The following is a 27,605-nucleotide window of genomic DNA, read 5'->3' as shown; positions in this document are numbered from 1 at the left end:
GGTGCACCATCCCATGTAAGTCTGTATGACTCCTCTATTGGCATCTCAGAAACCAGGGATAAGCTCCAATTGTATGAGTCTCATGATGCCTTGGAAAGAGTATAACTGAACTTTAACAGTTATACCTCAACTGTGTATTGTTGGTTATGGGGAGGGAACTGTCTTCTTTTTAAGGTATACTGGTATTTCATTCTAAGATATTTTGCCTTTGGTATACACAGGTCTTGCAGGCCAAACTCGTTGTTCCTCAGTAGGACCAAACAACTTTATCTGTTCCAGTCCTATGCAGAGATAACTTCTGTATCACCCAGAACTGGCAGTATCCATGGTGGCACATTACTAACCATTACAGGAAAAAACTTTGACCAAACCCGGGTTCCTGCAAAAGTGAAAATATCAGGTACTATTTAAAAGGGAAGGCAACCCAAAAAAATTTTTACATGATAAATGATAGGATTAATTATACCGAGCGAAGCTTCGGCCCATCCGCAAAGCAAGGCTCTAAAGGTAACGCGTATGTAAACGAAAACATGAGAAAATCAACAAAGGAAAAGAGATAATCTCTACATATATTCACTGAAAATTTTGTGATTTATATGGGTGCCACCATTTTGTTTTGTTCATTAGTTGCTTCTACAGTTATTTGAGTTTTAATTTTGAATGCCAAAATGCCAAATTGGCATGCAATTTGTAATTCAAACGCTTAGTTTGTTAAAAATGAATGGGATAATCATTATTGTTAAAGTTTTTAGCCGCTCATCAAATAGAAAAACAGTAATACAAATGAATAGATGAACGAGTTCATGAGTTTCTTTAATTAAAAATATACGATATATATTTACGCTTACGTTTTTACCACTTTGAATTTGTTGGTTAGTTTTGTTTAGTTTTAACTGTCTTTTAAATTGCAAACGAGATGTATTGTTGATTATAATTGTTTGATTTGAGAGAGAAAAAATATGCCAAAGATAAATGTGACGTTACAATGCACTCTTACGTTGCCTGGCAGTATATTCTCCGCATTAAATGAATAGGCGGATCATGCAGCTAACCTCATATATCCCCCCTTTCATATTTAGATGTTACTTGGCATTAAGCGCAAGAGGAATTTCATAGATAAAAATTATTTTTAAATGAATTACAATTCATCGTATTTAACGAAATTATGATTATCACTTGGAACACACCAATGACCATTTCATGCTTCGCTCGGTCCAATGGTCACACCGTACATATGAAAGGTGAAGATAACAAACAGTGATCAATCTCATAACTCCTATAAGCAATGCAAAATAGATAGTTGGGCAAACACGGACACCTGGACACACCAGAGGTGGGATCAGGTGCCTAGGAGGAGTAAGCATACCCAAGAACCGCAATTGTGTAAAAAATCAATAAACAATATTATTGGGAATTAATACCTCCAGTTTATTATCCTTTGCAATTTATTGAGATCGAGTGGGGATATAACAATCGGCTCATTCCAGTGTGGGTAAGTGTGTGTGTGTAAATTTGAGCTTGCCGATACTCCACAGGCCATATTTTTTGCTCCATTGATTTCATACTTCACATGTAGCTTTGTTATCAAGAGAGGAAGAACCCTATTGAATTTGGGGTCAAAGGTCAAGATCACACATTACTTTATAGACGCTCTACAAGCCACATAATCAAGAAAGGAAGAACCCTATTGATTTCGGGTCCAAGGCTCAAGGGTCAAGATCACTATGGGATTTCATAGCTTGCAGACACTCTACAGACCACATTTTTTGCTCTATTGATTCCATACTTCACATATAGCTTTGTTGTCTAGAGAGGAAGAACCCTATTGATTTTTGGGATCCAAAGATCAAGGTCACTACAGGATTTGATAGAAAAATCATGTAGACACTCATTGTGAGGGAATATGCCTAGCTGCAAAACTGCATGTAGCCTAGATCTCCAAAAAAAATTATGTTGATAGACCGGTCTGTCAACATAATGTTTTTCGGAGACCTACAGTTCTGCAGCTAGGATATGCCATGCCTTGCAGAGCTTTTTTCTATGTAGACTCTCTTTAATTTCATAATTTTCACGTATGTAAAAGATATCTTCTTTAAAAATTAAAAGGAATTTAGCCAGAATTCATTTCTTTCAATCATTTTTTTGCAGAGAATGAAATTCATGGCAAAAATATTATTTAGTTTTATTGGCACAAAGTTTGAAAATAAACTTAACAGTGCTAAATTTGCATATTGCAGAATTTCAAAAGAATAACTCTTTCCAGAATCTAGAAGTTTGTGTGTAGTCATACATTTACACAAATTCCAACATTCTTATTTATGCCTTGTTCACACGAAGAATTTAATTCGCATTAAACGTAAGTTAATGCGAATTAAATCTGAACTGCGTTCACACGGAGATTTTAATGCGCATTAGTTTACTTCGAATTAAAATTGACGTCGCGATTTAATGCGAATTAAATTTACTTCGCATTAGCTCCGTGTGAACGCTAAGCGAAGCTAATTCGAATTAAATGTAGACGCATGCGTAATGGCAAATTTGGGTCACATGCATCATACCCATGGTCAGCTATATATATTAATGTTAGTTTTGTACGAAAAACTAAGCAAAATGATAATAATCACTAAAAACATGTACAAACAGCATGTCATTAGATAATGTTAGACGTAAATCTGTGCTCTGCATAGGCATACTGAGTAATACATGTGAAAGGAATTGTTAGCTCACCTGAGCTGAAAGCTCAAGTGAGCTTTTCTGATCACCCGTATTCCGGCGTCCGTCCGTCTGTCCGTCCGTCTGTCCGAATGTAAACTTTTCACATTTTCAACTTCTTCTCAACAACCACTGGACCAATTTCAACCAAAGTTGGCACAAAACATTCTTAGGTAAAGGGAATTCTAAATTATTAAAATAAAGGGCCAGGCCACCTTCCAAGGGGAGATAATCAAGAAAAGGTAAAAATAGGGTAGGGTCATTAAAAAATCTTCTTCTCAAGAACCACTGGGCCAGAAAAGATGAAATTTATATGAAAGCTTCCTTATATAATGCAGATTCTAAATTGTTAAAATCATGGCCCCCGTGGGTCAGATGGGGCCACAATAGGGGGTCAAAGTTTTACATACAAATATATAGGGAAAATCTTTAAAAATCTTCTTCTCAAGAACCACTGAGCCAGAAAAGCTGAAATTTATATGAAAGCTTCCTTATATAATGCAGATTCTAAATTGTTAAAATCACGGCCCCCGGGGGTCGGATGGGGCCACAATAGGGGATCAAAGTTTTACATACAAATATATAGGAAAAATCTTTAAAAATCTTCTTCCCAGAACCACTAAGCCAGAAAAGCTGAGATTTATATGAAAGCTTTCTGATATAGTGCAGATTCAGGTTTGTTAAAATCATGCCCCCCTGGGGTAGGATGGGGCCACAATAGGGGATCAAAGTTTACATACAAATATATAGGGAAAATCTTTAAAAATCTTCTTCTCAAGAACCATTGGGCCAAAGAAGTTCACATTTACATGAAAGCTTTCTGACATAGTGTAGATTCAAGTTTGCAAAAACCATGGCCTCCAGGGGAAGGTTTGGTCCATAATAGGGACTACGGTTTTACATGCAAATAGATATGGAAAATCTTCTGATATGGACCACCTTGACTCAGGTGAGCGATGTGGCCCATGGGCCTCTTGTTTTTAAATACGACAACAATGTTTTAAAATAGTGATAATATGATTTTCTTTTTTACATTTTTTAAAACAAATATGCCGCTCATTGTTAATATTTTTATACCATATGACGTCATAGTAGACTTATAATACGTATTAGTAATTAAAAATTACGTCACAACAATAGTCAGCGGAATGGTGAAAAAGACGTTCCGAAGTTTTAAAATTGGGCCCATGAAGAAACAATATATTGTCTAGATTGAATGCTGGTTGTCAGAGGAAATAACAAGTAATTTCTTGGGAACATATAAATAAACACGACAAAAAACTCCTTTTGTGTAGATCAGTTATGTATGTAAATTGTAAACATGTAGTATACTACATGTAGGCCTATATAGCGTTTTGAACAAAGAATTCTGTATCTACACAATATTCATTAAAATATCTATAAAAAAAAATTTCAATAGCATAGTCTATTCTATTATTTCGCGCACCCTTTAATAGAGATGCATACGAATTTAATGCGCATTAGTTTACTTCGCATTAAATATTACCGCCGTGTGAACACTATTTAATTCGAATTAATTTAATTCGCATTATTTTACTTCGCATCAAATTTGATGCGAAGTAAAATTTAATGCGCATCCGTGTGAACGAGGCATTAATACCTCTCATTGTGAAATAATAAGTAAATGCCTATAGATAAACAGTCAATTTGTTTCTTGCAAAACTGATGATTCAATGTAATAAATTCATTAATTGAAAAAATAGCATCTATAGAAATGAAAAATTGTCCAAAGTCAAATCTGAGTATTTGTTGCTTTGTGTTCTACTAATCATAAACCTACAGAGAATTCTCTTGACACTATCATGTAAGTAGTGAGCTACTAAACGTAAACCTACAGAGAATTCTCTTGACACTATCATGTAAGTAAGTGAGCTACTAAACGTAAACCTACCTAATGCATGTTTATGTTGTGATCTGTGATTGAATTTGCAAGATACTGTATAGAAGCACACGGGGGAGGGGGCCTTGAAGGGAAAACCAAAATGCAAATATAAGCATAAATTAACCTGCATCAGGGTATATACCAGAAGAGCAGTAGCAATTCATAACAGCTTATTCACTGAAAAACATTTCTGAATTATGCATTTTGAAATATTTCAACTGATAAAAGTCATTTAATTAAAGATTCACTTGAAGTGTTGGGGTGACCTCAGATTCTTTTTGATTTTTATATAGAGCTGAAGTGAATGTTAAATTGAATAAATACATTTTTAATTCCATTGACATCAAATTTGCAAATGGGCTATATATGGTAAGACACAAATTGTCTAACTGGAAGACTTTCAATATTTTGGAACAAAGTTTACTTTTAAACAAATGTTTGTGATCTTAAGATATTAGACAGATTATAAATGTCAGACTTTTCCTGCAGAAGGTGAAAATATTTGTACCATTTGCCTTTCTGCGGATATAAAGTGACTTCATGAGTAAGGTCCATTTTGTTACTCTAAAGACATATGTGTCATGAATTTGTAGAAATATTCACTTTGTTCCCAAGCATTTGAAATAAAATACAAAATGACATTTCAGGTTAAAATGAACTCATTCTGATACCAAATTAAAAGAAATGCCTTGAAAATATGATGGTTCTGTCACAAAAGAACATTTGAAATATCTTAGATTTCACTTGAATATATGTTTTAAAATATCTTAGATTTCAGTTAAATACATAAGCATATTTTTTAAATTGTAACATACATGTATACTTCTTTACTTATTCTTGTTTCATTTTTTAAATTGATTAAAATAAGCAGGTCAAAGTTGTGAAGTAAAGTCAGTGACAGAGACACAGATTACATGCCAGACTCCATCGAAACCAGACATCGCTTACAGCAGATACACAGGTAAAACAGCCAGTCGTTCTGTGCATCAAGATATACAAATATCTCAACAGTATTCAAAAGTTATACAGACTACTTTAAATACAAAGAAAATCACAGTGCCTATGATACCTTGTGCTATAATTTTTGAATAGGAAACCGTGGATTGTTATTGGAAATTTGGAACAAGACAGGCAGAAATCGGGACCGACTTCATGAAGTTTTAACTTTTAATGAAAGTTTCAGTGACTACATTAAGTCCCACAATGACAAAGCATCTTATTACGACGATGTCTATAACAACTTTGTCACGAGACAAAGTGGTTTTTTTGTTCCTCCCTGGACAGGAGATTACTCTTTTGCAATCCAAGCTGATGATGTAGGATCACTGTACTTCAGCAATACCAGTAATCCGGATGACATGGTAACATATATATAAGTCTAATATTTGTCCCCAGTATTAATTAACACAGAATTAATTTCTTGTATATGTACATAGATACACTAAATTTGCACCAAACATTTCTAATCAAAATTTGTCAGTCACCTGGCATCTTTGTTGATAATGTTGTCATCTGATTTTCTAAAGGATTTAAAAATCACAGGAGCAATTTCAATTAAACTAAGTACAGAATGTTTTAAGGAAATGGGGATTAAACTTTAATCAAGTGAAGGGCCATGTTTTCTTTCAAGGGGAGATAATTAGAAAATACTGTTAAATTTTTTTCTTAGAACCACTAAGCCAGAAGAACCAAATTTTGCATGGAAACTTCCTCATAGAATGAAAATTCAAGCTTGTTCAAACCATGATTTCCCAGAGCCACAATTGGATTTAAAAGTTTTACACTAAGGATTACAAATCTTAATTCTCAAGGCAAACCCAACCCAGAGAGTTTTAGAGTACTGGATCTGAATGCAGTAAAGTCCCAATTAATGCCTGTAGGAATATTTTAGAGTTTATCCAACAACAACAAAATGATTTGCCAAAACAATATGCAAGCACCCATGAGACATATGTAAAGTACGTAGTTGTCCTATCACAGGTCTTGGCTTATTAATGAATTATTGTTGATGTTCCAAACTTACGAGTTCATTCAGTGTATGTACATGTATATAAGCAGCATGACTCAAGTGAGTGTAATGGCCCATGTATATAATCAGCATGACTCAGGTGAGTGTAATGGCTCATGTATATAAGCAGTGTGACTCAGGTGAGTGTAATGGCTCATGTATATAAGCAGTGTGACTCAGGTGAGTGTAATGGCTCATGGAACTCTTGTTTTCTATGTAAATCAATTCTTTTTTAGCAATTCATAGCCGAGTGTCGAAGTTATTCATATAAACGCTATACAAGATGGCCAGAACAGTTTTCCAAGAAGTTTAGGCTAACAGCAGGGGAGGCGTAAGTAATTCATAGAGAACAATTAAGGTCCATGCGGTAACTATTTGATTTGGTCCATATTTTGACAGTAATTGAATGATACATGCACTACCTATCGTACCCAAAACAGAAATGTTCATTGGTGAACATTGTTTTATTTTATGCATGGCACCCATGATTTCTAGATTTTTATCAGCCTTGAAATTAACATTTTAGAAAATAAGGAGGTACATGTAACAATTTAGATATTGCTATAAATTAGAGACATTCCCAATATAGTTATCCTATGCAGGATATATATTCTATATTATGATTTTAAAAAAAAGTGACATCTATTCTAAAAATACTTTGGCTTTTGATTAGTTCACCTGAGCCTCTCCAGTGACCGGTTAGGGTCTGTGCCTGTCTGTTCTGGTGTGTTGTCTGTTGTTTACTTTTGAAATTTTCAACTTCATCTGAGAAACTACTTTCATCATTTGTCACCTAATTTGGTGTGTAGCATATCTTTAAGGAATAAAAATTAGTGAAGTCTGTGGTCACTGTCTCTTTCTGGCCCTTAAGTGGTGAGGCCAAAACATGAAATAAAAGATGTAATCAGGAAAATCTTTATTCCTAAGTATGTAGTAAACATGCAAACTGTGTGCACAGTATTTTAATGTGATTGAAGTCCTTTGACAAAAAACCCCTGACAATAGCCAATTCAGAGAGTTAGGAAGAGGCACTCTATGCATCATTAACATGCACCATATCTAAATGATATTTTGTTGTGTGATATTCAGGCCACCTTTATGGCCCATGGGCCTCTTGTTTAAAAATTGATTTTTGAATTGTTATCATGTATATAGAATTTGCCTATGTTTTTTTTTTTTTTAGATATTACATGACAATACTACACAGAGATTATTTAGGACCTGGGTCAGTGAAAGTAGCAGCTCTCTTTTACCAAACAGAATTAACCAATCAAAGCACATCATTCGCTCGACAAGAACACCAACAAATTGAAGTGAAATCTACTGTTATTCAAGAAGTGCAGAAGATTTCACTGATCACTGAAAGTGTTCAACCAGGGGTGTATGAAGTTCAGAAAGTAGAGATTTGTGATCCCTCAAATGGCGGAGCAGTGCTAAGGTTCAGGATGGGGTTTTATAATGTTTACACAGGTACTTGTAGAGCTTAATTAAGTAGAAGTTGTGTTAGTTATCATTTGGTTATTTCTGACGCAGTTATACTTTTCCGTAAAAAAAATCTAGGTTTTCTGCAACAAGGCATATTACTTTTCCGCGATTATATTTTTTGCTTTTCAGCAAATTATTTAAACATGTACCTCTTCCGTTAGCCAGGTAAAACCTGTTGCCGTGATCTGCTTACCACAGGGAGGTGGAAGTAGGATTTTCAGCAGGATAAGTCTTGTAAAACACTGGATTATAAGACTCTCTTATGTCAGTAGCCATGAAATATAAGGTGATTCCACCCGAGGGTTGCAAAAAAAGCTGTGAAACCCGAGGCTTTGCTGAGGGTTTTACCGCTTTTTTGCAACACCGAGGGTGGAATCACCTTAATATTTCATGGCAACTCATAAGAGAGTATTTTTCTCTCATATTTCTAGAGTTTTCCGTTTTCCTTGTGCCTAGCGACGCCATTTTGAGAATTTTCCAATTAATTAATTTTTCGCTGTACATTATACATTTATTGCATGATAGTGAGGGAGATATGAAGATTTATTCACCCAAGAGAAATCATATTGTCCTGGGGGAATATGATTTTTCTTGGGTGAATAAATCTTCATATCTCCCGAACAGTCGTGCAATAAATTGTTTATTATACCGAAACAAAGCAAGACTCAAAAGTGCATTTGAAATTGGAGTCCACTCATCTATATACATTGTATGTAGCTTAGATCGTCCTAACGGTAACACCGCGCCGTCAACGTATTACAGTAGAAGGTACAAACAACGAAATACAGTGATAATCAGATATGATAACCAGTTTTTGTATTTCCATTCTCCTTGAATGCTGATTTACTTGCTTCATTTTGTATCAATCAAAACCATGCATTCAACTGTGTATCAGAGACCCGCATATTTTGTGCCTTACGAACTATGAAAGTAGAATGACTCAGACTTATTGTGACGTCACAATACACTTCGTCTACCTTGACGTTAAATTTATGGAAAATGCACGAGGCTGCGCAAGGGGTAAATATGATAGGGAAATATGATGTCTGAGAGGGAGATATGAAGTTTTGTCCTCCCTGGCACGTGACCGTCTAGACCAATCAGATTACGCGTTGCATGGCATTCTCATACTAAGGTATAATAATAAAAATAACACCAGAATCGAATTCTACGACCTTCATTTTGGCAACTACGTTGCCGACAAAAAATCGACCGACGAGTGTAAAAGTGAATTGTATTAGAGTTATTCCTCTTTGAATAAATCAATAATCAGGGTGATGCGTGACGTAACTCGACAGTCCATCAGCGCGAAACATTTTGACAGACCTAATCAGAATATGAGAGAGACCTAATCAGAATATGAATCCAGAACTGCACGTTTTTTTTCTTAGAGGAGCATTGCTATTGATATTAATTGAGCAGTTATTTAATGACGAGTGTGTGAAGAGAGATTCCAAGTAGTTTTTGTTGGTGAATATGGGCATGGCTAGACTTTCGTTTTCCACGCGTGCAAGGACTCGAGTCTCATGGACATTGAAGGCACTTATTTCACCTGAGACACGGACAGTAGACGTTGACAGAGTGAATGTGGAGGTAGGCCTAGAACTAATAGACCATGTGGGCTGGGTTTCTGTGAACTGGCATAATGCACCGGATGACATAGGTGTATGAGGAATTTGTGACTGTTGTTGAGTAGGCAGTAATTGTTCAAGGAATGTGTAATTTTGTGTCTGGTCACATACACCTGGACATTATCAGGGACATTACAATCTGTCATTTTTTTGTACAAGAGCTTTGCAGACGCTAGTGTTTGTCAATCGAGGCGAGGTAAGTTGCAAGCTAGTTGTGTATTGATTATGACGTCACGGGATATGTAAGATAAACGTCACGTGATATGAAAGATAGAAATATCTTACATACCTTTCTTTCATAGAATATCTGTATCTTACATACGTAGATATGAGAGAAAAGAACATTGATTTAAGATTATTAGCACTGGATAAAACAAAGATTAAAAGAATCCACGGAAAAAAACATGCATGCTTTCACATCTCGGTGTGAGCTCCGAATTTAAATCCGATGGATTTGATGTACTGGCAACGGTCAAGGTCACTATCGGAATACTTTTGGAACTGGTGGAGTAAAAAACCGACACCCTCTCGTTCTGTAAATGCGAAACTCATTCAATTTTTATTATAGTGTGAGTTACTACTCACACTGAGTTAGAACTCTATGGGGGAAAATACAGGTAAATTTCGGCAACCATTTGATGGTAAGCGCTAACCGTGACCATTTAAAAATCACGGAAAGGAGGTATCAAATAAAGGAGATAACATATAGTAAAAAACAATCGCGGAAAAGCAATATGTAGTAGTTGCGGAAAAGCAGACAGGTTGGAAAATCAAAATCGCAAAAAAGTCAGCCATTTCCGAAGTGACTGGAAATTGTTTTGGGGCAAATTGGAAAGCAAATGAAGGTTGTTTCAATTTTCATGTGCTGTCTTTCACTCATTTGCTCTAAAGCATTGACACATTATTAGATTATATTGATATGTAACATTTTTGTTGTAGATCTCTTGACATCTCAAAGCTCGACCAATGATATAAAAAATGCCTTAAAATCTCTGCCATTATTTCATTCTCATGAGTCTGTAAATGTCATAAATAAGACAGTGAGTTCTGGATGTGTGACCATCTTCATGGAGTTTGTCTCAAAAAGAGGTAAAGAATTTAAGAAAACAGTGAAATTGCTTTAATGAGAAACATATTTGTTGTTAATTTCTCATAAATGACAGTTTAATTCAGTAGAATAAATCATTTGGCCCATTTGAAATTATGCTATAATTAAGTCATGCATAACGCTATAATTGTTAAAGTCACTGCTGTACTGTGCTGATCACAGCATAATCACTGAAGATGCCAAATAGCCGATTACCTGTAAAAATACTAATGGGACTAAACTTTGATTACAATTAAGAATATAAAGACTAATATATAGACATACAATAAATCAGTCCTGTATTTTCCTGCAGGTAATTTTGAGGATTTGAAGGTCATTATGAAGAATACTGGTGTGACTGTTAATATTACCATACAGGAAGTTCAGACTGGCAAACCAACAGGGGAATACTTTACCCTAGAGATGGCAGGAGTTATCTCACCTTTATTTACTGGAAAGCCAAATAAGCTACAGGTCTTTATTTATCTATGCTTTTTTATGTACATAATACTGTTGATATTGGTACAACAGAAAACTCCAAGAAACTACCAAAATTATTTATGCTTTATTTAATAGTAATGCATCATGTAAATGGCTAGAAGTTGTTGTGTTTGTTATATCCTTAAGCTTTGATCTCTAATTGTCTTTATTCCATGAGTCATGTTATACATTTAGATCATTCCAAAGTGAAGTAGACAGAGGATGCTTTCATTGAATTGATACAGTGTAGCTATACAATTGTGGCATTAATTTGGTAACTTGACCTTCCTTGTGACCTTGAACTCACTATTCCCTATTTGGTGGTTAGCTCAGTTTCAAAGCAATTAATGAGGAATTTTTTTGCCCCTTTCTGAAAATGTTCAGGACCTATATTGTTTCTCATGTCCGTTATATCCATGTATATAAGTGAGGATCTGCATTTCATGGGAGTATAAAATGTTGGGGTTTTTTTTCCTTTTTTTTTTTATTGTCTTAGAAGTAATTTTGATTAATGATAACTTTTTTATTTATAGCTAGGCAACATTTAACCAATACAAAATTGCTATTTATCTTTTGTATCATTTTTCTTGAAATTCTGATAAATTTTAGTAATATTCAGAGTGAAATGAATGGGTGATACTTGAGTCAAAAAGTTTAAAGATTTAAAAAAAAAATTGATATATGACCTTCTTTGATTAGATCACTTCAAAATAAATCATTAGATTGATAAGGGAGAGTGTTTGAAAGTTTTTTGGGTTTGCTTTATTTATGTGTGATATTAGTTGTAAATAACTGAGATTTAAAACTGTATAAAGCTTTTAGTGTAAATAAAAATAGAGAAGAGTGTTTCAAAGGTTCTCTTTATTTCGTATATATATATTTGTGATATTACTTGAACACAACTCAGGTTTACCTGTATAAAAAGCTAGCACCATACCAGACTAAGTTCACTAAAGGTTTAAACCCTGGTACTAACACGTACAACAAAGTGAATTCCCTATTGAGAAAGCACTGCATTTCTCTTCTATAGAAGGAAAGGTGGCTCGAATGAACTTCATATGAAATTCACATGAATATCATGTGAATTCTTCGCATGAAAAGGAGACGAAAAGGACCATGCATGATATTCACATGAAAAAATCATGCGATTTTCATGTGAAATTCGCATGATTATCATATGAAAAATAATTTGCACGATATTCATGCGAATATTATTGTTACCTACTATTTAGGTTTTTCGCACGATATTCATGCGAATATTATGGGGATATCATATTTTCATATGAAATCTGAAATCCATGTAATGTATACATTTCAATGCTAGTACTTGAATTGGACTTTGAATTTTTTTAAAAACTTAATGAAAAGTTTCATAAAATTCTGTGTTGCTCAGCAATTTGTTCCTCACAGATATCTACAGTTTTGCCTATAATTAAATTTACAACTGATCATCAACGTTTCACTGTTAATGATATTCATACAGAGATGATAAGTACAATCTCAAAATCATGCAGAAAATGATTTACATCTAATTTCTTAATCTTCTTTATTACAAGCTTCAGTTTTCTTTCCCATTCGCTGCTCCAGGGCAGCCCATCTGTCTGGTGTCTGTTTCATCTGCAAGAGAAAAGAAAACCATTTGTAAATGATTTAAATGAAATACGTGATTGCTCAACTGCAGTTTCAAAATCATTATTTTCCAAATTTATAATTCATTGATAAGATGAATGAAAAAGTATGCTGCAACTTTCTCTCTCAATGAAAAGCTATAAAGTTTTTTTTTGCATAAATGAGATACTTCCTCTCTATCACCCCTATGGTCATCCTTAATCTGCATAATTTTCTAATAAAAAAAAGTTCAGTATCTTATTTAAAAAAATTTCCCACAAAATGGACAAATTTAACCTATTTTCCATTGTGAATGGGGCAGAATATTGGGCCATGAGAAGGTACCGATAAATCCCTGAGTTGTTTTTTTCATATTGCATTGCAAATGTATATCACATTGGGCAGGGCATTCATGTCCTATGGACTTAATTCTAGTTTTTTTAATATATATATTTGTCTTTATGTCTCTTCATTTGTCTACTTTAACCTTGATTATAACTTTTGAATGAGACAAGATACGAACTTCATACCAGGCTATTACTGATAGAGAATAGCAAAAGCTATGTGACTATTAAAGGTCAAGGTCAGAGATGCATATTAGAGGCCAGACTCCACCCAAATTATAAAGTGAATGTGGCCACCCTCAATGGCATAGTGTTTTACAGACACATTATATTATGTGACCAAGACCTTATAAATTTGGATTTGCATTTTTGTTGCAAAACAATTATGGTAGGTCATTTTAAAACATTCTGTTGACAATGGTTTGGTTTTATGAATTAATGTAATAATGTTACCTGTAGATTCTGTATTTCATTGACTGGACTGTACATGTAATCAGCATTATGATAAGTCCAGTGAGCCTGCTGTGATGTTATGAGGAGCCTACATTTTCTTTAAATTGCCAGCTAGCTCTGAATTCTCATGAGACATTGTAATTTGACATCTATGCTATGGTTATAGTGAGAGTTACTTGGATTAATTCATATTTATTTTGAAAAGATTCTCACAGTAAAGGTAAATGAATCTCATAATTTTCTTTACAGATGGAGGGTAATTTAGGTAAAATATTTGAAAGCAGATGTCCTCGAGCTCTTGGAAATCCAGTCAGCAAAAAATTACATTTTGGCTTTGAGTCGGATGTTCGTCCCAATGGAATGTCAGTAGGCAAAGTTGTATCAGATGTGGAGGCGTTTTGTGGAAAGAAATGTGTCAGAAATCCCAACTACTTATACTATGATAGGAATAATCCCATCTCTTTGGGACAAAGTGTCAAAGTAGTAAGTTTTTTTTAAAGCATGTACACTGGTATTAATGATATGTTTGAAATAATCAGTTAAGGATCAGTTAAGTTCACATTCAAGTAAATATTAAGTAATGCTTTCTATGGTTTGTTGAATGGGAGGTGAAGGTTGCAAACATTGCAGAAGACATGTACGTTAGTGGGTCATGCACATTTCTTTTCTGCAATATTTGTGACTGTCATTTCCCGTTTCATAAACCCAAGAAAGACATTTGATTAGTTTTATTTTTCTGTATTTTCTTTTATATGGATATTTTCAAGTTCATAAAATATAGATATTATTGACCTGTAAGTTATTTAAACATATCAGCTGAAAATCACTTGACTTTGACTTGTCCCCATATTTGGTAATGATTTCTCTGAACAATATGGTAAAGGGAAATAGTCCAAGAATGACAAACTCTAAATGCATGCATGAAATAAACCATCATAACTGAGCCGTTCCTAGCAAAAAAGACCCTTATCTTATCCAACAATGTTTTTTTTAAAAACGTCATAACGAAAAAATGTAACTTCATATTTTGCATACTTGTAAAGAAAAAGGTCATGATTTAATATTTTAACGACAATCAATATTGCTCTTAGTCATGTATATTGAGTTTGTTGGTATTATTTCAAGCAGAGTTACTATTCAGTGAATTATAACCATCTTTCCTAAAACATTCAATGTCATTGTATAAATTTATCTAATATGTATTTCATGTAAATGCATAGTTAATTTAGAGCAGGAAGGCCTCTACCAACATTATAAATTTCATGATCCCCAGGGTATAGGTCGATCCTGACTCCAGGGTGGGGCCAAAATTGGTATATGGTTTATGTGTAAACATTTAAATAGCATCTTCTTTGATGCCATTGAGACTATAAATTGAAACTACATGTAAATGGATATTCTGAAGGAGCAGGTAACCATTTACCAAAATTGTAAATTTCATGATCCCAAAGGTTAGAGGTTTTGGTTCCAATCAGGAGGGACGAAAATGGTCAAAGTGATTAAATGTTAAGAACTGAACATTTTTAACTTCTTGTCTCAGTTCTCACTCTAGGGTACGTGGGTCCAAAATAATCATATAGTGTTACTATGATATATCGTATTATGATATGTAAAGTCTTTCATCAATATGGGCACTTTTGGGAGCATTTGTGTTTTAAGAATTACACATTTTGTTTTATATTGCTGCAGAATATTAGAATTAATTAGCATAGATATGCAGAACAGGAAAATTATAAATTTCATAACACTTGGGGCTAGTGATACTTTTAACTATACTCAAGTGACCGATAAGGCCTGTGGCCTCTTGTTTGAATTCAAAATAATAAATAATGCTAACCTGTATTATATTCGATGGTTTAATTATTTCATGAGTTTGTCCTCCTTTTACCATCATTCAAATAGAGAATATATATACCAAATATTGAGACAGGTCAAGGTCAAGTGATTTTCAGCTGTTAATTTTAAATAGTTTACAGATAAAAAATAACTTACAATATGTTATGTATTTGAAAGTATTTGTGTATTTTAAAAAAATACACAAAAATGTGAATAATAAAATGTCATTTTTTTGGTTTGTTAAATAGGATATGAAGGTCACAAACATTGCATTAAAAAAATTGCATAACCTTAACTCACTGTCACCAGTTATGCATTTTTTCTGCAGTGTTTGGGACCCTCATATCTTAATTGTTTAACCAACCATTGAGTGCATTTTAATTGTTATTTATTTACATGTAGTATGTGTAATCAGTAAAGCATGCTGTAAAATCTAAATGGTAAAACATACTGCCCATCCACATTTAGTGTTATGAATCAGCTTGAACAAATCATTCAACTTGATGGATTGCTCATCTTTATCATTGTAGCATAATTGAAACTGACACATCAAATGTAAATTTCAATCCTTTAAATGCAGTGAACAAACACCACTAGACCGAGACAAGCAGTAAATTTGATAGTTACTGATGCAGACTCACAAACTGTGCAATACTTTTTGCAGGTTTGCTTCGCCTATCTTGGAAAGCTGCAGAACTTTTTCAAGTTAGGATATTCCTACAGAAACAGTGCGGGAAAGACAGTAGACAACCAGTATGCTTATCCTGCCACCACATTTCAACAGTCTGCAGGGTACGACGATTTCTGAGAGGAATTTTTAAATCATTGTAATACACAGGATCAAACACAGATGGAATTTACTACAGATATTTTTATCATCCAAATTCATTATCATAATAATACCAAAATCGCTTATCTCTGATTTAAGGGCTTTAGGAGAATATTGCATTAATAAAATCAGGTTAATTGCTTTGACATATTACCCTAGCTTTTACAAAAGAGCTAGTTCAAAGTCAGAACTGGGGTTTACGGAGTTTATGTTATGTTGATCATGTCATATGACATCCTGGGAAGTGTGACACAATGCATTTGGCTCCTCTGAGTGTGTCCAACTTAATTGATTGTTGCTTAATGATGATATTGCTCCAGCTTATTTAAAATTCAATTTTTCTTCATGATTACTCATGCATATGCATCAATTTATATTATTTTATCCCTATTGTAATAAGTTTAGTTCAGGAATATGATAAAGTTAAACTGTATAACAGGGCTGAATTCAAGATCATAGCGGCTAGACTAGGGGCTAGGTATGGTGGCTGATTTGTGCCGTTTTACAATTTATCATCTTTTTGTTATTCCGAGACGAAAAGACAACAAAATTATATTTAGTCCTTTTCATCCTGAAATAAAGAAAAGATGGCAAAATAATAATATCTAAGCTTCTTTTCGCCTCAATATAAAGAAAAGACAACAAATTGTAAAATGGCACAAATCAGCCACCATCACCACCCCTAGGCTAGCCACTACGATCTTGAACGCAGCCCAGATCATCATTTACGATTGTTGTTCTGTTTGATGGGTGTAGGTGGAACTACAAGTGTATCGATATGCTGGCTGTCGTCCAAACTGGAAAAGTGGGGACAAGCTTCAAGATCTTCTTAATTGAGATCAGGAAAGACAGTTCTGAGGATTTTTACTATGTGGATGAAATTTATGTTGGCAAGGACCCCACCAATTTGGATGAAGGTATCATGTCTTTTAGTGTTCCTCGCAGATGTAGAAGTGCTAGGATGCCAAATCTTGTCTATTCATCTGTAATTTGATCTGTCACAGAAATTTTAAACCTTACTTAAAAATTTGCAAATTAGAATATACTTTACCTTATTGGCTTCATATTGGCATGTACCAATTATTGGTTACAGCATGCCTTTCAAACGATAACAAAATGATTTGATGCTTCCCATTACAAACACACACACACCCAACCCCTGTAAGAATTTACTCGTTTCATTTACAAATTTTCAGCCAAAAGATTATTTCTTTGCAATCTTTAATTTTTACCTTAATTGAGTCCAAAATTGTTCTTACCTTGTTTTTCAGTCATCATTTTTATTAAATGGCATTATGCCCGATTGTTTCAATGTTAAATTTGGGTCGGAGAATATGGCACTTCAATGATTAGTGAAAATTCCTTCCCCATGTCAAAGAAAATAAGAAAAATATGTGTTGATGGGTTTTTTTTCTTCAAGTTATGTCTGAAAGGCTGATTTATTCCACATATTTTACCTTTTAATTTTTGTATATTTCACAGCAGTCCATTTAAAAAAAGAAAATGTCTTTCAGAGAATGTCAACTTGATGAGGATGAGACCAAGCATGCCAGGTGGTAGAATGGTTGATTATGCCAACGTGACATGGTCTGATGTAAATGACACTGCAGTGTACCAAGTGGAGTTCATTCCCTTTGCTTGCGCTTACAACTTTCCTTTGTTATCAGGGGTACCAGGACAGGTATGAAATAGAGTCAGTCTCTTCCAGTCAGTCATGATAATTGTTAGTGCACACACTTTGTATCTGTACAATAGATGATGGCCGTAGAATCTCTTCTGCTGGGATTTGTAGTCACTTTATATTATATAGTTGAAAGAAGCAATGTATCAGACATACATGTAGATAAAGGTCCAAACTCAACTACAAGCTCATTTATAGTACAAAATCAAAGAAAGAAGTCTAATGAAAAAGATTTGCAATGTATATCTGTGCATTATGTCACCATAGTTGTGTTATTGAAGTGAAGTTCAATGTGAAATACCTGCCTAATTTAAACTTATTTTTCGTTTTGATGAATGGGTTGGGCAATGATTGTAGCATAACAACTAACAATGTTCCACATTCTTTATACAATGACCGAAAATTGCTTTGAAGATTTTCAAATGTGGGATTTTGAAATACAGGTCTCCAATGGAACAACTCTCATTGTATCTCGTGTGTTAGCAGCCTCTCCTCCAATATCTGGGAACTTCTCTGTGACCTTCCAGAATAAAACCATGGATGGTATGTTAATCCTAACATGTATATAAACAACTTTATGCTTTTCTTCAGTCTTACAATGTTACTTATCCAGTAATGATTTTTTAAAAATCTGCCACAAATGTCTGAAGGATTTGAACACTATTTCTGCCAAAGGATGGGTGTGTGTGTGTGAGATGTTTCTTAATCATTGCTGTATGTGAATTTCTATTGATACAGGTATTCCATTCACTGTTGATGGGACACGGTTAGGAACCCTTCTGCAGTCGGGTATTCCAGAGATGGGAAATCTTTACACTTACAGACATGGGGGTTGTGCAGCGTTTGATTTACACGTCGGATTCCACTCCAATGCTGGTGACCAAGAAACCTTACAGGTGGCAATTTGATAACACATTAGTATTCAAACAAAAGTTTATACAGCTTAATTTCCAACAATGTAGATATTTTTTTTCAGATTGCTTTCATGATTTGCAGTTATATGTTGGTCAAGATAAGCCAATTTTGATAGATTGCATGACTAGTAATACAGGGATCCTGGATTTGATTCCAGTTTCAGCCAGATTTTAATTCCTCTATTTAGTTGCTTAATTTTCTTTTTAAATACTTTTGATTGAGCATGATATTATATTCAAAAGATCACCAGCTATGCAGAAGGTGAAAATGTGACTGTGAACGTGAAGACAATAACAGATGGTTATGTGTGGCTTGACGCAATCCCTGGGGACATGTTGGCAACTCCACACAAGACCCCCCAGGTCATGGCATACATTAATGACATCCCCACTCACTGTTCGGGAGACTGCTCATGGGAGTGGTCACAATCGGCGACACCTACCGTCCACTCAGTGTCTCCTAGTACAGGTCAGTGATCAATATGACACTTTATTCTACCTCATGTATAAGATTTTATGAAAGAACTATTCTGATTGGTTTGTTCAGTCATTTGACTAGAAGGATTAGTACCCTATTTCCCTGGAATAAAATTGGTGCCTAACTTCAGCAGAATCCACCACTCACATATCCATATATACAATGTAGCATTGTGATGTCACATGCAGTCAAATGTCCCAGCAATTCAAAGAGAGTTCAGAATTCTGTTGCAACTTAATCAAAACATTGAAAATAATTAAATGTTGATTTGTTATTATAAATGTAATTCATTACAAAAGAACCGTTTTTCACCTGCAAGTAATTGTATCTGTATGGAGCGCCAAATATAAACTCAAATAATTGAAGATATCCTCAATTATTTGAAGATACCATCAATTCAATTATTGCTCTCTTTAAATGAATTAATGCCCGCTTCAATTCAATTATTGCTCTCATCAATTGAATTAATGCGCGCCTCAATTGAATTAATGAGAGCAATAATTGATTTAATGCACACATTAATTCAATTAATTGCTCTCTTCAATTCAGTTGATGAGAGCATCAATTGAATTAATGAGAGCAATAATAGATTGAATGCGCGTATTAATTCAATTATTGCTCTCTTCAATTCAATTGATGAGAGCATCAATTTCGTAGAAATATTGCTCGCAGTAATTAATTTAGAGCTTGGTATAAATAATTTGATGATCTCTTTAATTCAATTGAAGATATCTTTAATTATTTACAATGCTTTTGTATATTAAGGAATTAATGCACGCATCAATTCTTTCAAAGAGAGCAACAATTCAATTAAAGAGATCATTAATTCAATTGTGGATATGTTGAATTGAAGATATCTTTAATTATTATAAAGTTGCTTATTGCTCTCTTCAAATGAATTAAAGATATCATTAATTCAATTGGAGAGAGTAATAATTGAATTAATTCGCGCATTAAATCAATTATTGCTCTCATCAAATGAATTAATGCGCGCATCAATTCAATTATTGCTCTCATCAATTGATTTAATGCGCGCATTATATAAATTATTGCTCTCTTCAATTGAATTGTAGCACGCATCAATTCAATTGTTGATCTCATTAATTCATTTGAAGAGATCATTAATTCAATTAAAGTGCGCATCAATTTACCTGAAGAATTGATGATATCATTAATTCAATTAATGCACGCAATAATTCAGAATTGAAGATATCATTAATTTTTTAAGAGATCTTTAATTAAATTGTAGCGAACATCAACAATGATATCTTCAAATAATTGAAGATATCTTCAATTATTTGAGTTTATGTTAATTTGGCGCTCCATACATCTGAGCCATGTATTTTTGTGTTTGCTGACTTTATATTATACAACTTTATTCATGATGCAATCTGATTTTCTCAAGACTAAAGCTATAAAATCGATACTATACATAGTAAATTTATTCTGTAGTCAATACTAAGTATATTCCTAGGTATAACATTCAATCTGTTGATTACACTTAAAAAGTGTGAACTTAAAAGAGGCAGGGAACAATTCAGATGAGAAACCATAAAAAGAACATAGAGTAATTTAAATTTAAATCTGTACGCAGTGCCTGAATGTTATAGTCCTCAGTATGTAGCATTAGCTGAGTCACAAATACATATAATAAGTCGAGGTTTACCACTGTGCATTAAATGACAATCCACAGTTATGCAAATATTGTGTGACAAAACTGACAGTCCAATCATCTATTGACAGGATTTCCAACATCCACAAATATTACCATTAATGGTACTGGTTTCCATGGTAATCACAGTCTCAACAGTGTCGTGGTAGGGGGAGTTTCCTGCATGATCATATCATCCAATAGCACAGAAATTGTGTGTACTGTCGGGGATGGACCCACTGGAAGCTTTCCCGTCATGGTTAATGTTGCCGGAAGTGGATTGGCAGAAAACGTGAATAACAGTGTGATGTTCACCTATCAGTTCAGCATTCAGTCCATGGCACCTCGTTCTGTGTCACTGGGTGGTAAGGATTTCATTAATGGATTTGGGAAAATTTTAAAATTTTGAAGTGAAACATGAAATCCCATATGTGTAAAAAAAAAAAGATTCCCCATATTTTAATGCCTTCAGGAATTTTGTCTGTCTACCTGAGTCTTGTCTGACAGTGGCAATCTTTTTAGCTTTCGTCATAACTTTTGAACTTATAATGCAATGTAGAAACTTCATACTTGGTAAACTGAAAAGGCAATGGTCAAATATTTAGATTAGGCCCATTTGAGGAACATGATGTTTCACATACATAGTCACTTTTTTTTCCGTATGTATGTGTCTCGGAATTTCGAAACATGGAAAAAGAATTATGTGTACAGAATGTACAAGATTGGTTATTTCAAATTACTGCACAATTTACAGGTGGATTGAACCTGACTCTGGGAGGATATGGGTTTTCCACCAAGGATGTTGTATATGTGGGTGATTCACTGTGTCCCATCCTGTCCAGTTCCTCCACACAGATTGATTGTCTTATTCCTCCACCTGTGAGTATCTCTTGTGCTTGATATTCAATGCCATTTGGTTTGAGTAGGTCTTACTAAAATGTTGGAAATTAATTAAATTTATGGTGTTTATTTTGTACATGTAGTCAGGGAACAAAACTGCCAGCGTGATTGTGATGCAGGGAAATACCGGAATCAACATTACCCACAGTGCCACACTGCTGTTCTCCAGTGTGGACATGATTTCCATTTCATCCATAGTGCCCAACTCCACATTTGTCGCAGGTATGCAAGATGCAAATAATTCATCTAGTTTAATATAGCAGCACACCTCTTTCTAAAGCTGCTAATAACCTTTGTAAAAAAAAAATTGTATTTGTTTCAGTTTCAACAATAGAAATTTTACATACTTTCAAAATTGGACTTGGTAGTTTGTACTGTAATGATATGGTGGGATGCTGTTTTTATTTTTGAACAGGGGGAACTGAGATCACAATAGAGGGTACAGGAGTGAACAAAACAGAATCAGTCATGATAGGGAACAAACTGGTGTCTTTTACAAATTCCTCTGACACAGAAATTAAAGTGGTACTGCCAGCCATGCCAGCGGGAGCATACCCCATCAAACTCATGGGAGCAACAGGATTGGCAGTAGACAGGTAAAATGTGTATTAATTTTGATCTTTAAATCATAATAACAAATATATGTATAATAGGCTTCTTAGTGGTTAAGCAAGCTTGAATTTTTTCAGCTTTTGAATTTAAATTTCTTTTGTTGTTAAAAATTAGAATGTATATTTTTAAAAAAGCACTTGTACTGCCCAACGTACATGTTTATCAACTGTTAACTTCTTCGTCATTCAATATACATGAAACCTTGTCTCAACCGGTTTCAAATTCTAGTAAATGAGACTGACACATTATGTTTCCTATGTCAGTATTGGCTCTGAAATTCATATGCTATATACCAGAAAATGGTTTCGGGCAAATTTAAAACAGAGCAATATCATTTTTGTGTGTGTCTGGACCGGGGCAGTGGGAAATTCCCTGGTATACAGTTTTTATAGTGTAAGCAATTTTTTTGTTTCCAGTAATGATCATGACCACCGATTAAAGATACTAAGAATGAATTTGGGATTAAGTCACTTGACTAAATTGAAATATTTCAGCACCAACATGATTCCCTCCGTGGAGTGGAGATTGACTGTGTCCAGTGTCACTCCTCTCCAGGGATCACTTAGGGGAGGGACCATGCTGACTATCGTGGGTGATGGATTCTCTACTAACAAGACCCGGAACTCGGTGATGGTAGGGAGCCACATTTGTGAGATCGAGAGCGCTACTGTTAATGAACTGAAGTGTCAGATTAAGGACACAGCCAAGGTCCATGTTGTGGACAACTCGGGGATCCATCCTTGTAAGAGTTCACAAATACTATCAAAGTTTTTCTCATAATGTCAAACAAATTAGTCTTGTGGGAGAAGAATAGTTTTTTTCTGAGTGTATGTCACAGCATTTCATCTGTTTACAAGGGTACTGTAAGTTAAAGCAGATTATAGTTTACCTCCTAAGTGGTCATAACTTTATAAGATGAAAGGTCAGAAATGCTTTTCAAAATTATTGTTTAGTAAAATGAGTAGTAGAGAGAACGTGTTGTTTTTGCATTCAGTATATAGCTGGGAGTTATATTGTTATACACTGTAACCTAGTTGACTTAATGAACCAAGAAATAAATTTCAGTTTTGAAAATAATGAGGATATGAATTGCAACACTTTACCTCTGCATATTTTTCATGAATCACTAATACGCTTCATGAAGTATGTTGGCTTGCAGTGTCACAGTTTACCCTCATGTATTTTTTTAAAAATTTATTTTCTATACTTACATGTACATTTTGCTTTCATTTCTGTCGGAATTCCTAGCCTTTAAAATAAAATTACCATATTTATTTAGATTCATATTTATTTGAAATTTGTACTCTTTTTTTCACAATTTTGTAAGCAAATAGAGTTATTGAAGTATTATTCCTTCTAAACTTTTGGATTGGTTCAAAATTAATATATGTGTATGTCTTATATTTTTGACAACTCTCGTGAAATTTACCCTAGCAACTACAGAAAATCAGCAAACCTTTAAATGTTTTCACTGTAATTTTCTATAACCACATCCTTCTATATCATTATATTTTTTCTTTATGAGGGTTTTTGGATTAAATATTTTAAAACAACATTACAAGAAATAAAACAGTAAATGTAAATTTCTTTTTTTTTTTTCCCCACAGCATTTAAACTAAGTGGGTATGCGTGGAATCCTCAGTATCTGACGGTAAAGGTTGGAGACATTGTAGAGTGGAGGTGGAGCTTTGCATCTTATATCACTGGGATGCGACCGAGAGTTGTGGAGGTCAAGGATGAAAGCTCAGTGGAGGAGGTGGAAGGTGGATTTAACAGTGGAGCTCCAAGGGAATCAGGTAAGACCTCAGAAAGTTAATGACATGTGTACCCTGTTCATGGGTATTTTTTTCTTTCTTCTAAAAACCAGATAGATAGCTCTTTTGTGGCCATAATATTATTGTTTTTGATGAATTAATGTTGTATAATTCTAAAATCATTAGGGTTTTGCAAAATATTTTTAGTTTACCTGAACCATAGACTCGAGTGTCGAGCTATGTCGTTTGTGTTGTCATTAATGTTTCACTTTTCATCTTCTACCAGAACCACTGGACCTAAGATTGCATATTGAATATACTCAGTACTACAATTATACAAAATAAAAACTCAGTAATGTTATTATACAAAATAAAAACTCAGCAATGTGAATGATGTTTTTATACAGAATAAAAACTCAGCAATTATATTATACAAAATAAAAACTCAGCAATGATGTTATACAAAATAAAAACTCAGCGATGTTAGTATACAAAATAAAAACTCAGTAATGCTTTTATACAAAATAACTCGGTAATGCTGTTATAATTTGAATGCCATTATACGAAATAAGAAAAACTTAGTACAGTGGAACCCCGTTATTACGTTCCCCCTTTATTACGTTAGTCCGCATATTACGTTGGAATTTCAAAGCACAAAACCATTTCTTAACAAACCTATATAAAATAGACCTTGTTATTACGTTGTCCTAAAATGCCGGGACTCGGTATTACGTTGTAAAAATTCCTACAAAAACGTAATAAACCCTAATTATTCAATAGTGATTCTCAAAATAATTAGCCATTCACACCTTGACTGCCTAAGGCAGTCACCACATACATTTCCTGGTCTGTTTGGGGATTAGAGACGCTTGACTGATCACGCTTCGATAGATCTAGCGACATCAATACAGGTGAATACCCCGTATAGAAGCCAGTGATAAACAATTAAATAATGTTTATTTAGAAATTGTGCTCTATGAAATTTACTTCATTTTGCATATTTTGATAATCAAAGAAATATTTTCTCAACCACCTGCGTGTTCAGCATAGTGTCATTACCTTCGCTATTAAAACTCTATTCACGGACAGCTTTGGTACCAAACAAGAAAGACAAGATTTATCGTAGCAATGTTACAACCGTTTGGGTAACTGTTTGGACATAGGTGACTAAAGGTGTTCAATAAAAAAAAAATGTTCATTGTTTGGACATGCAGCTTGGGTGTTCGTAAATCTCGTCCATACATACACCAATCTATCGGCCGATTCGTGCACGGCATTTACCTCAGTGAATATTTTAAAATCCCTTGATGCGCACGTGATTTTAGTGCCATCATTTAGTGTTATAAATGAAATCTTCGTGCATCATTATATTTTTTTTTATGTGGATTGCGCTTAAATTGTTCTCCGTGCATGTTTATCGTTGGTGAGAAGTGTGTAAGTGTTGGGTATCGTGTGCGTTTTGTGTCTATAGTTTTGTTGTTTTTTGGGTGGGATTTTTTTTATTGTGTTGTGTATTGTGTAATTAGAGAATTTAATAAAAACCAATGTTTTGTTATTTTTTTTAATACGAATGTTGAATACGAACCGGAACGAGTTATTGAGAGAAATTTACATGAATGCATTGTTTTAAAGTTGAACAAAATGGCGGTCCAAACGAATGCAGAAAAAGCAACGTTTATCAAAACATCCTTATGTATCCTACACCGAAATAAAGAAAAGGGATAAGAACATGAAGAATTACGGACATTAAAGATAAGATGTAAATAAAACAAAGTATCATAGTCTTTTAAACAAAGAAACAGTAAAGATATATTCACACACCCCTTCACGGAGTACCAACGGACGATATACAATTTCCAAATGATCATTTTAACAGATTTCACTGGGAACGTTTATTACGTTGCCCCCGGTATTACGTTATTTTATCGTGACAAAATGGAAAACGTAATAACGGGATTCCACTGTAGCACTGTTATACAAAATAACAACCAATCAATGATACTGTTATACAGAATAACAACCAATCAGTAATACTGTTATACAGAATAACAACCAATCAGTAATATTGTTATACAGAATAACAACAACTCAGTAATCCATAAAGAATCACTAAAGAACATCTAATTGTAATCACAAAGTTCATCGTTCAAAAACCTACTAAATTTTCATTCATTTATCAACCCGAAGCAGGAGATGTTCAGGAACATAGCAGAAAATGAATATTGTGTTTAAAATTCCTAATACGCTGTACAATAAAACATGCTTATAGCAAAGTGCTAGGGAAAATGTAATTCATTATATCTAATGAGTTCATAATATACATTTATTGCATGATAGTGAGGGAGATATGAAGATTTATTCACCCAAGAGAAATCATATTGTCCTGGGGGAATATGATTTCTCTTGGGTGAATAAATCTTCATATCTCCCGAACAGTCATTCAATGAATTGTTTATTATACAGAAACAAAGCAAGACTACAAAAATGCATTTGAAATATTGGAGTCCGCTCATCTATACATTGTATGTAGCTGAGATTGCCTTAACGGGATCACTGCTCCGTCAATGTATTAGAATGTACAAACAATGAAATACAGTGATATGATAACCCGTTTTTGTATTTCCATTCTCCTTGAATGCTGATTTACTTGCTCATTTTTTGTATCATTACCAAAACCTGGCAATTTTTAAAAGTGTGTATCAGACACCCGCATATTTTGTGCCTTAGTATGAACTATGAAAGTACAATGACTCGTACTTATTGTGACATCACAATAAACTTCGTCTACCTTGACGTTAAATTTATGGAAAATGCATGAGGCTGCACAAGGGGTGAAATATGATGGGGATCTGATGTTTGAGAGGGAGATACATGTATGAAGTTTTATCATCCCTGACACATGACTATCTAGATCAATCAGATTACGCATTGCATAGAATTCTCATACTGAGGTTGAGGTATAATAATATGTTTTAAAACATCAGGGAATGAAAATCACTTCACTGTAAGTGTGAATTCATTATAAGCATATTCACTGTAATCATGTTTTACTGTACTTGTTTAATTGAAGGGCAATGACTCCCATCTAAAGAGAAATTATTGAAAAGTCATGAAAATAAGATGGACTTTTAAAATTGTTGTAATGTAGATTCTAATCATTCAAATCATGGCCCCTGGGGTCAGGATAGGGCCATGACTGGAAATCTGTCAAAATCTGAAGAATCACTGTGTATTCGTAC

General features: G+C 34.1%; 1 protein-coding gene across 2 annotated transcripts in view; it reads left to right on the top strand.

Moving 5' to 3' along the window:
* LOC125652311 (fibrocystin-L-like) overlaps positions 1-27,605 on the top strand; it is a 94,181-nt gene that overhangs the window by 30,588 nt on the left and 35,988 nt on the right. The window contains exons 9-28 of one of the 2 annotated variants that reach the window (XM_056164847.1): positions 222-400; positions 5,487-5,576; positions 5,708-5,976; positions 6,860-6,954; positions 7,807-8,093; positions 10,679-10,828; positions 11,140-11,300; positions 13,961-14,194; positions 16,212-16,339; positions 17,133-17,293; positions 17,891-18,057; positions 18,501-18,600; positions 18,796-18,953; positions 19,215-19,440; positions 21,193-21,465; positions 21,855-21,979; positions 22,084-22,222; positions 22,416-22,596; positions 23,107-23,354; positions 24,220-24,408. In XM_056164847.1, the coding sequence (XP_056020822.1) occupies positions 222-400; positions 5,487-5,576; positions 5,708-5,976; positions 6,860-6,954; positions 7,807-8,093; positions 10,679-10,828; positions 11,140-11,300; positions 13,961-14,194; positions 16,212-16,339; positions 17,133-17,293; positions 17,891-18,057; positions 18,501-18,600; positions 18,796-18,953; positions 19,215-19,440; positions 21,193-21,465; positions 21,855-21,979; positions 22,084-22,222; positions 22,416-22,596; positions 23,107-23,354; positions 24,220-24,408 (3,560 nt within the window). Of the gene's footprint in view, positions 1-221; positions 401-5,483; positions 5,577-5,707; positions 5,977-6,859; positions 6,955-7,806; positions 8,094-10,678; positions 10,829-11,139; positions 11,301-13,960; positions 14,195-16,211; positions 16,340-17,132; positions 17,294-17,890; positions 18,058-18,500; positions 18,601-18,795; positions 18,954-19,214; positions 19,441-21,192; positions 21,466-21,854; positions 21,980-22,083; positions 22,223-22,415; positions 22,597-23,106; positions 23,355-24,219; positions 24,409-27,605 lie in introns of both variants that reach the window. The other variant, XM_048881398.2, reaches the window with a different exon arrangement.

The sequence above is a fragment of the Ostrea edulis genome, chromosome 5, assembly GCF_947568905.1.
Source record: "Ostrea edulis chromosome 5, xbOstEdul1.1, whole genome shotgun sequence".
NCBI lineage: Eukaryota > Metazoa > Mollusca > Bivalvia > Ostreida > Ostreidae > Ostrea > Ostrea edulis.
The sequence above is the reverse complement of the archived record's forward strand: the minus strand, read 5'-3'. Positions and strand labels throughout refer to the sequence as shown.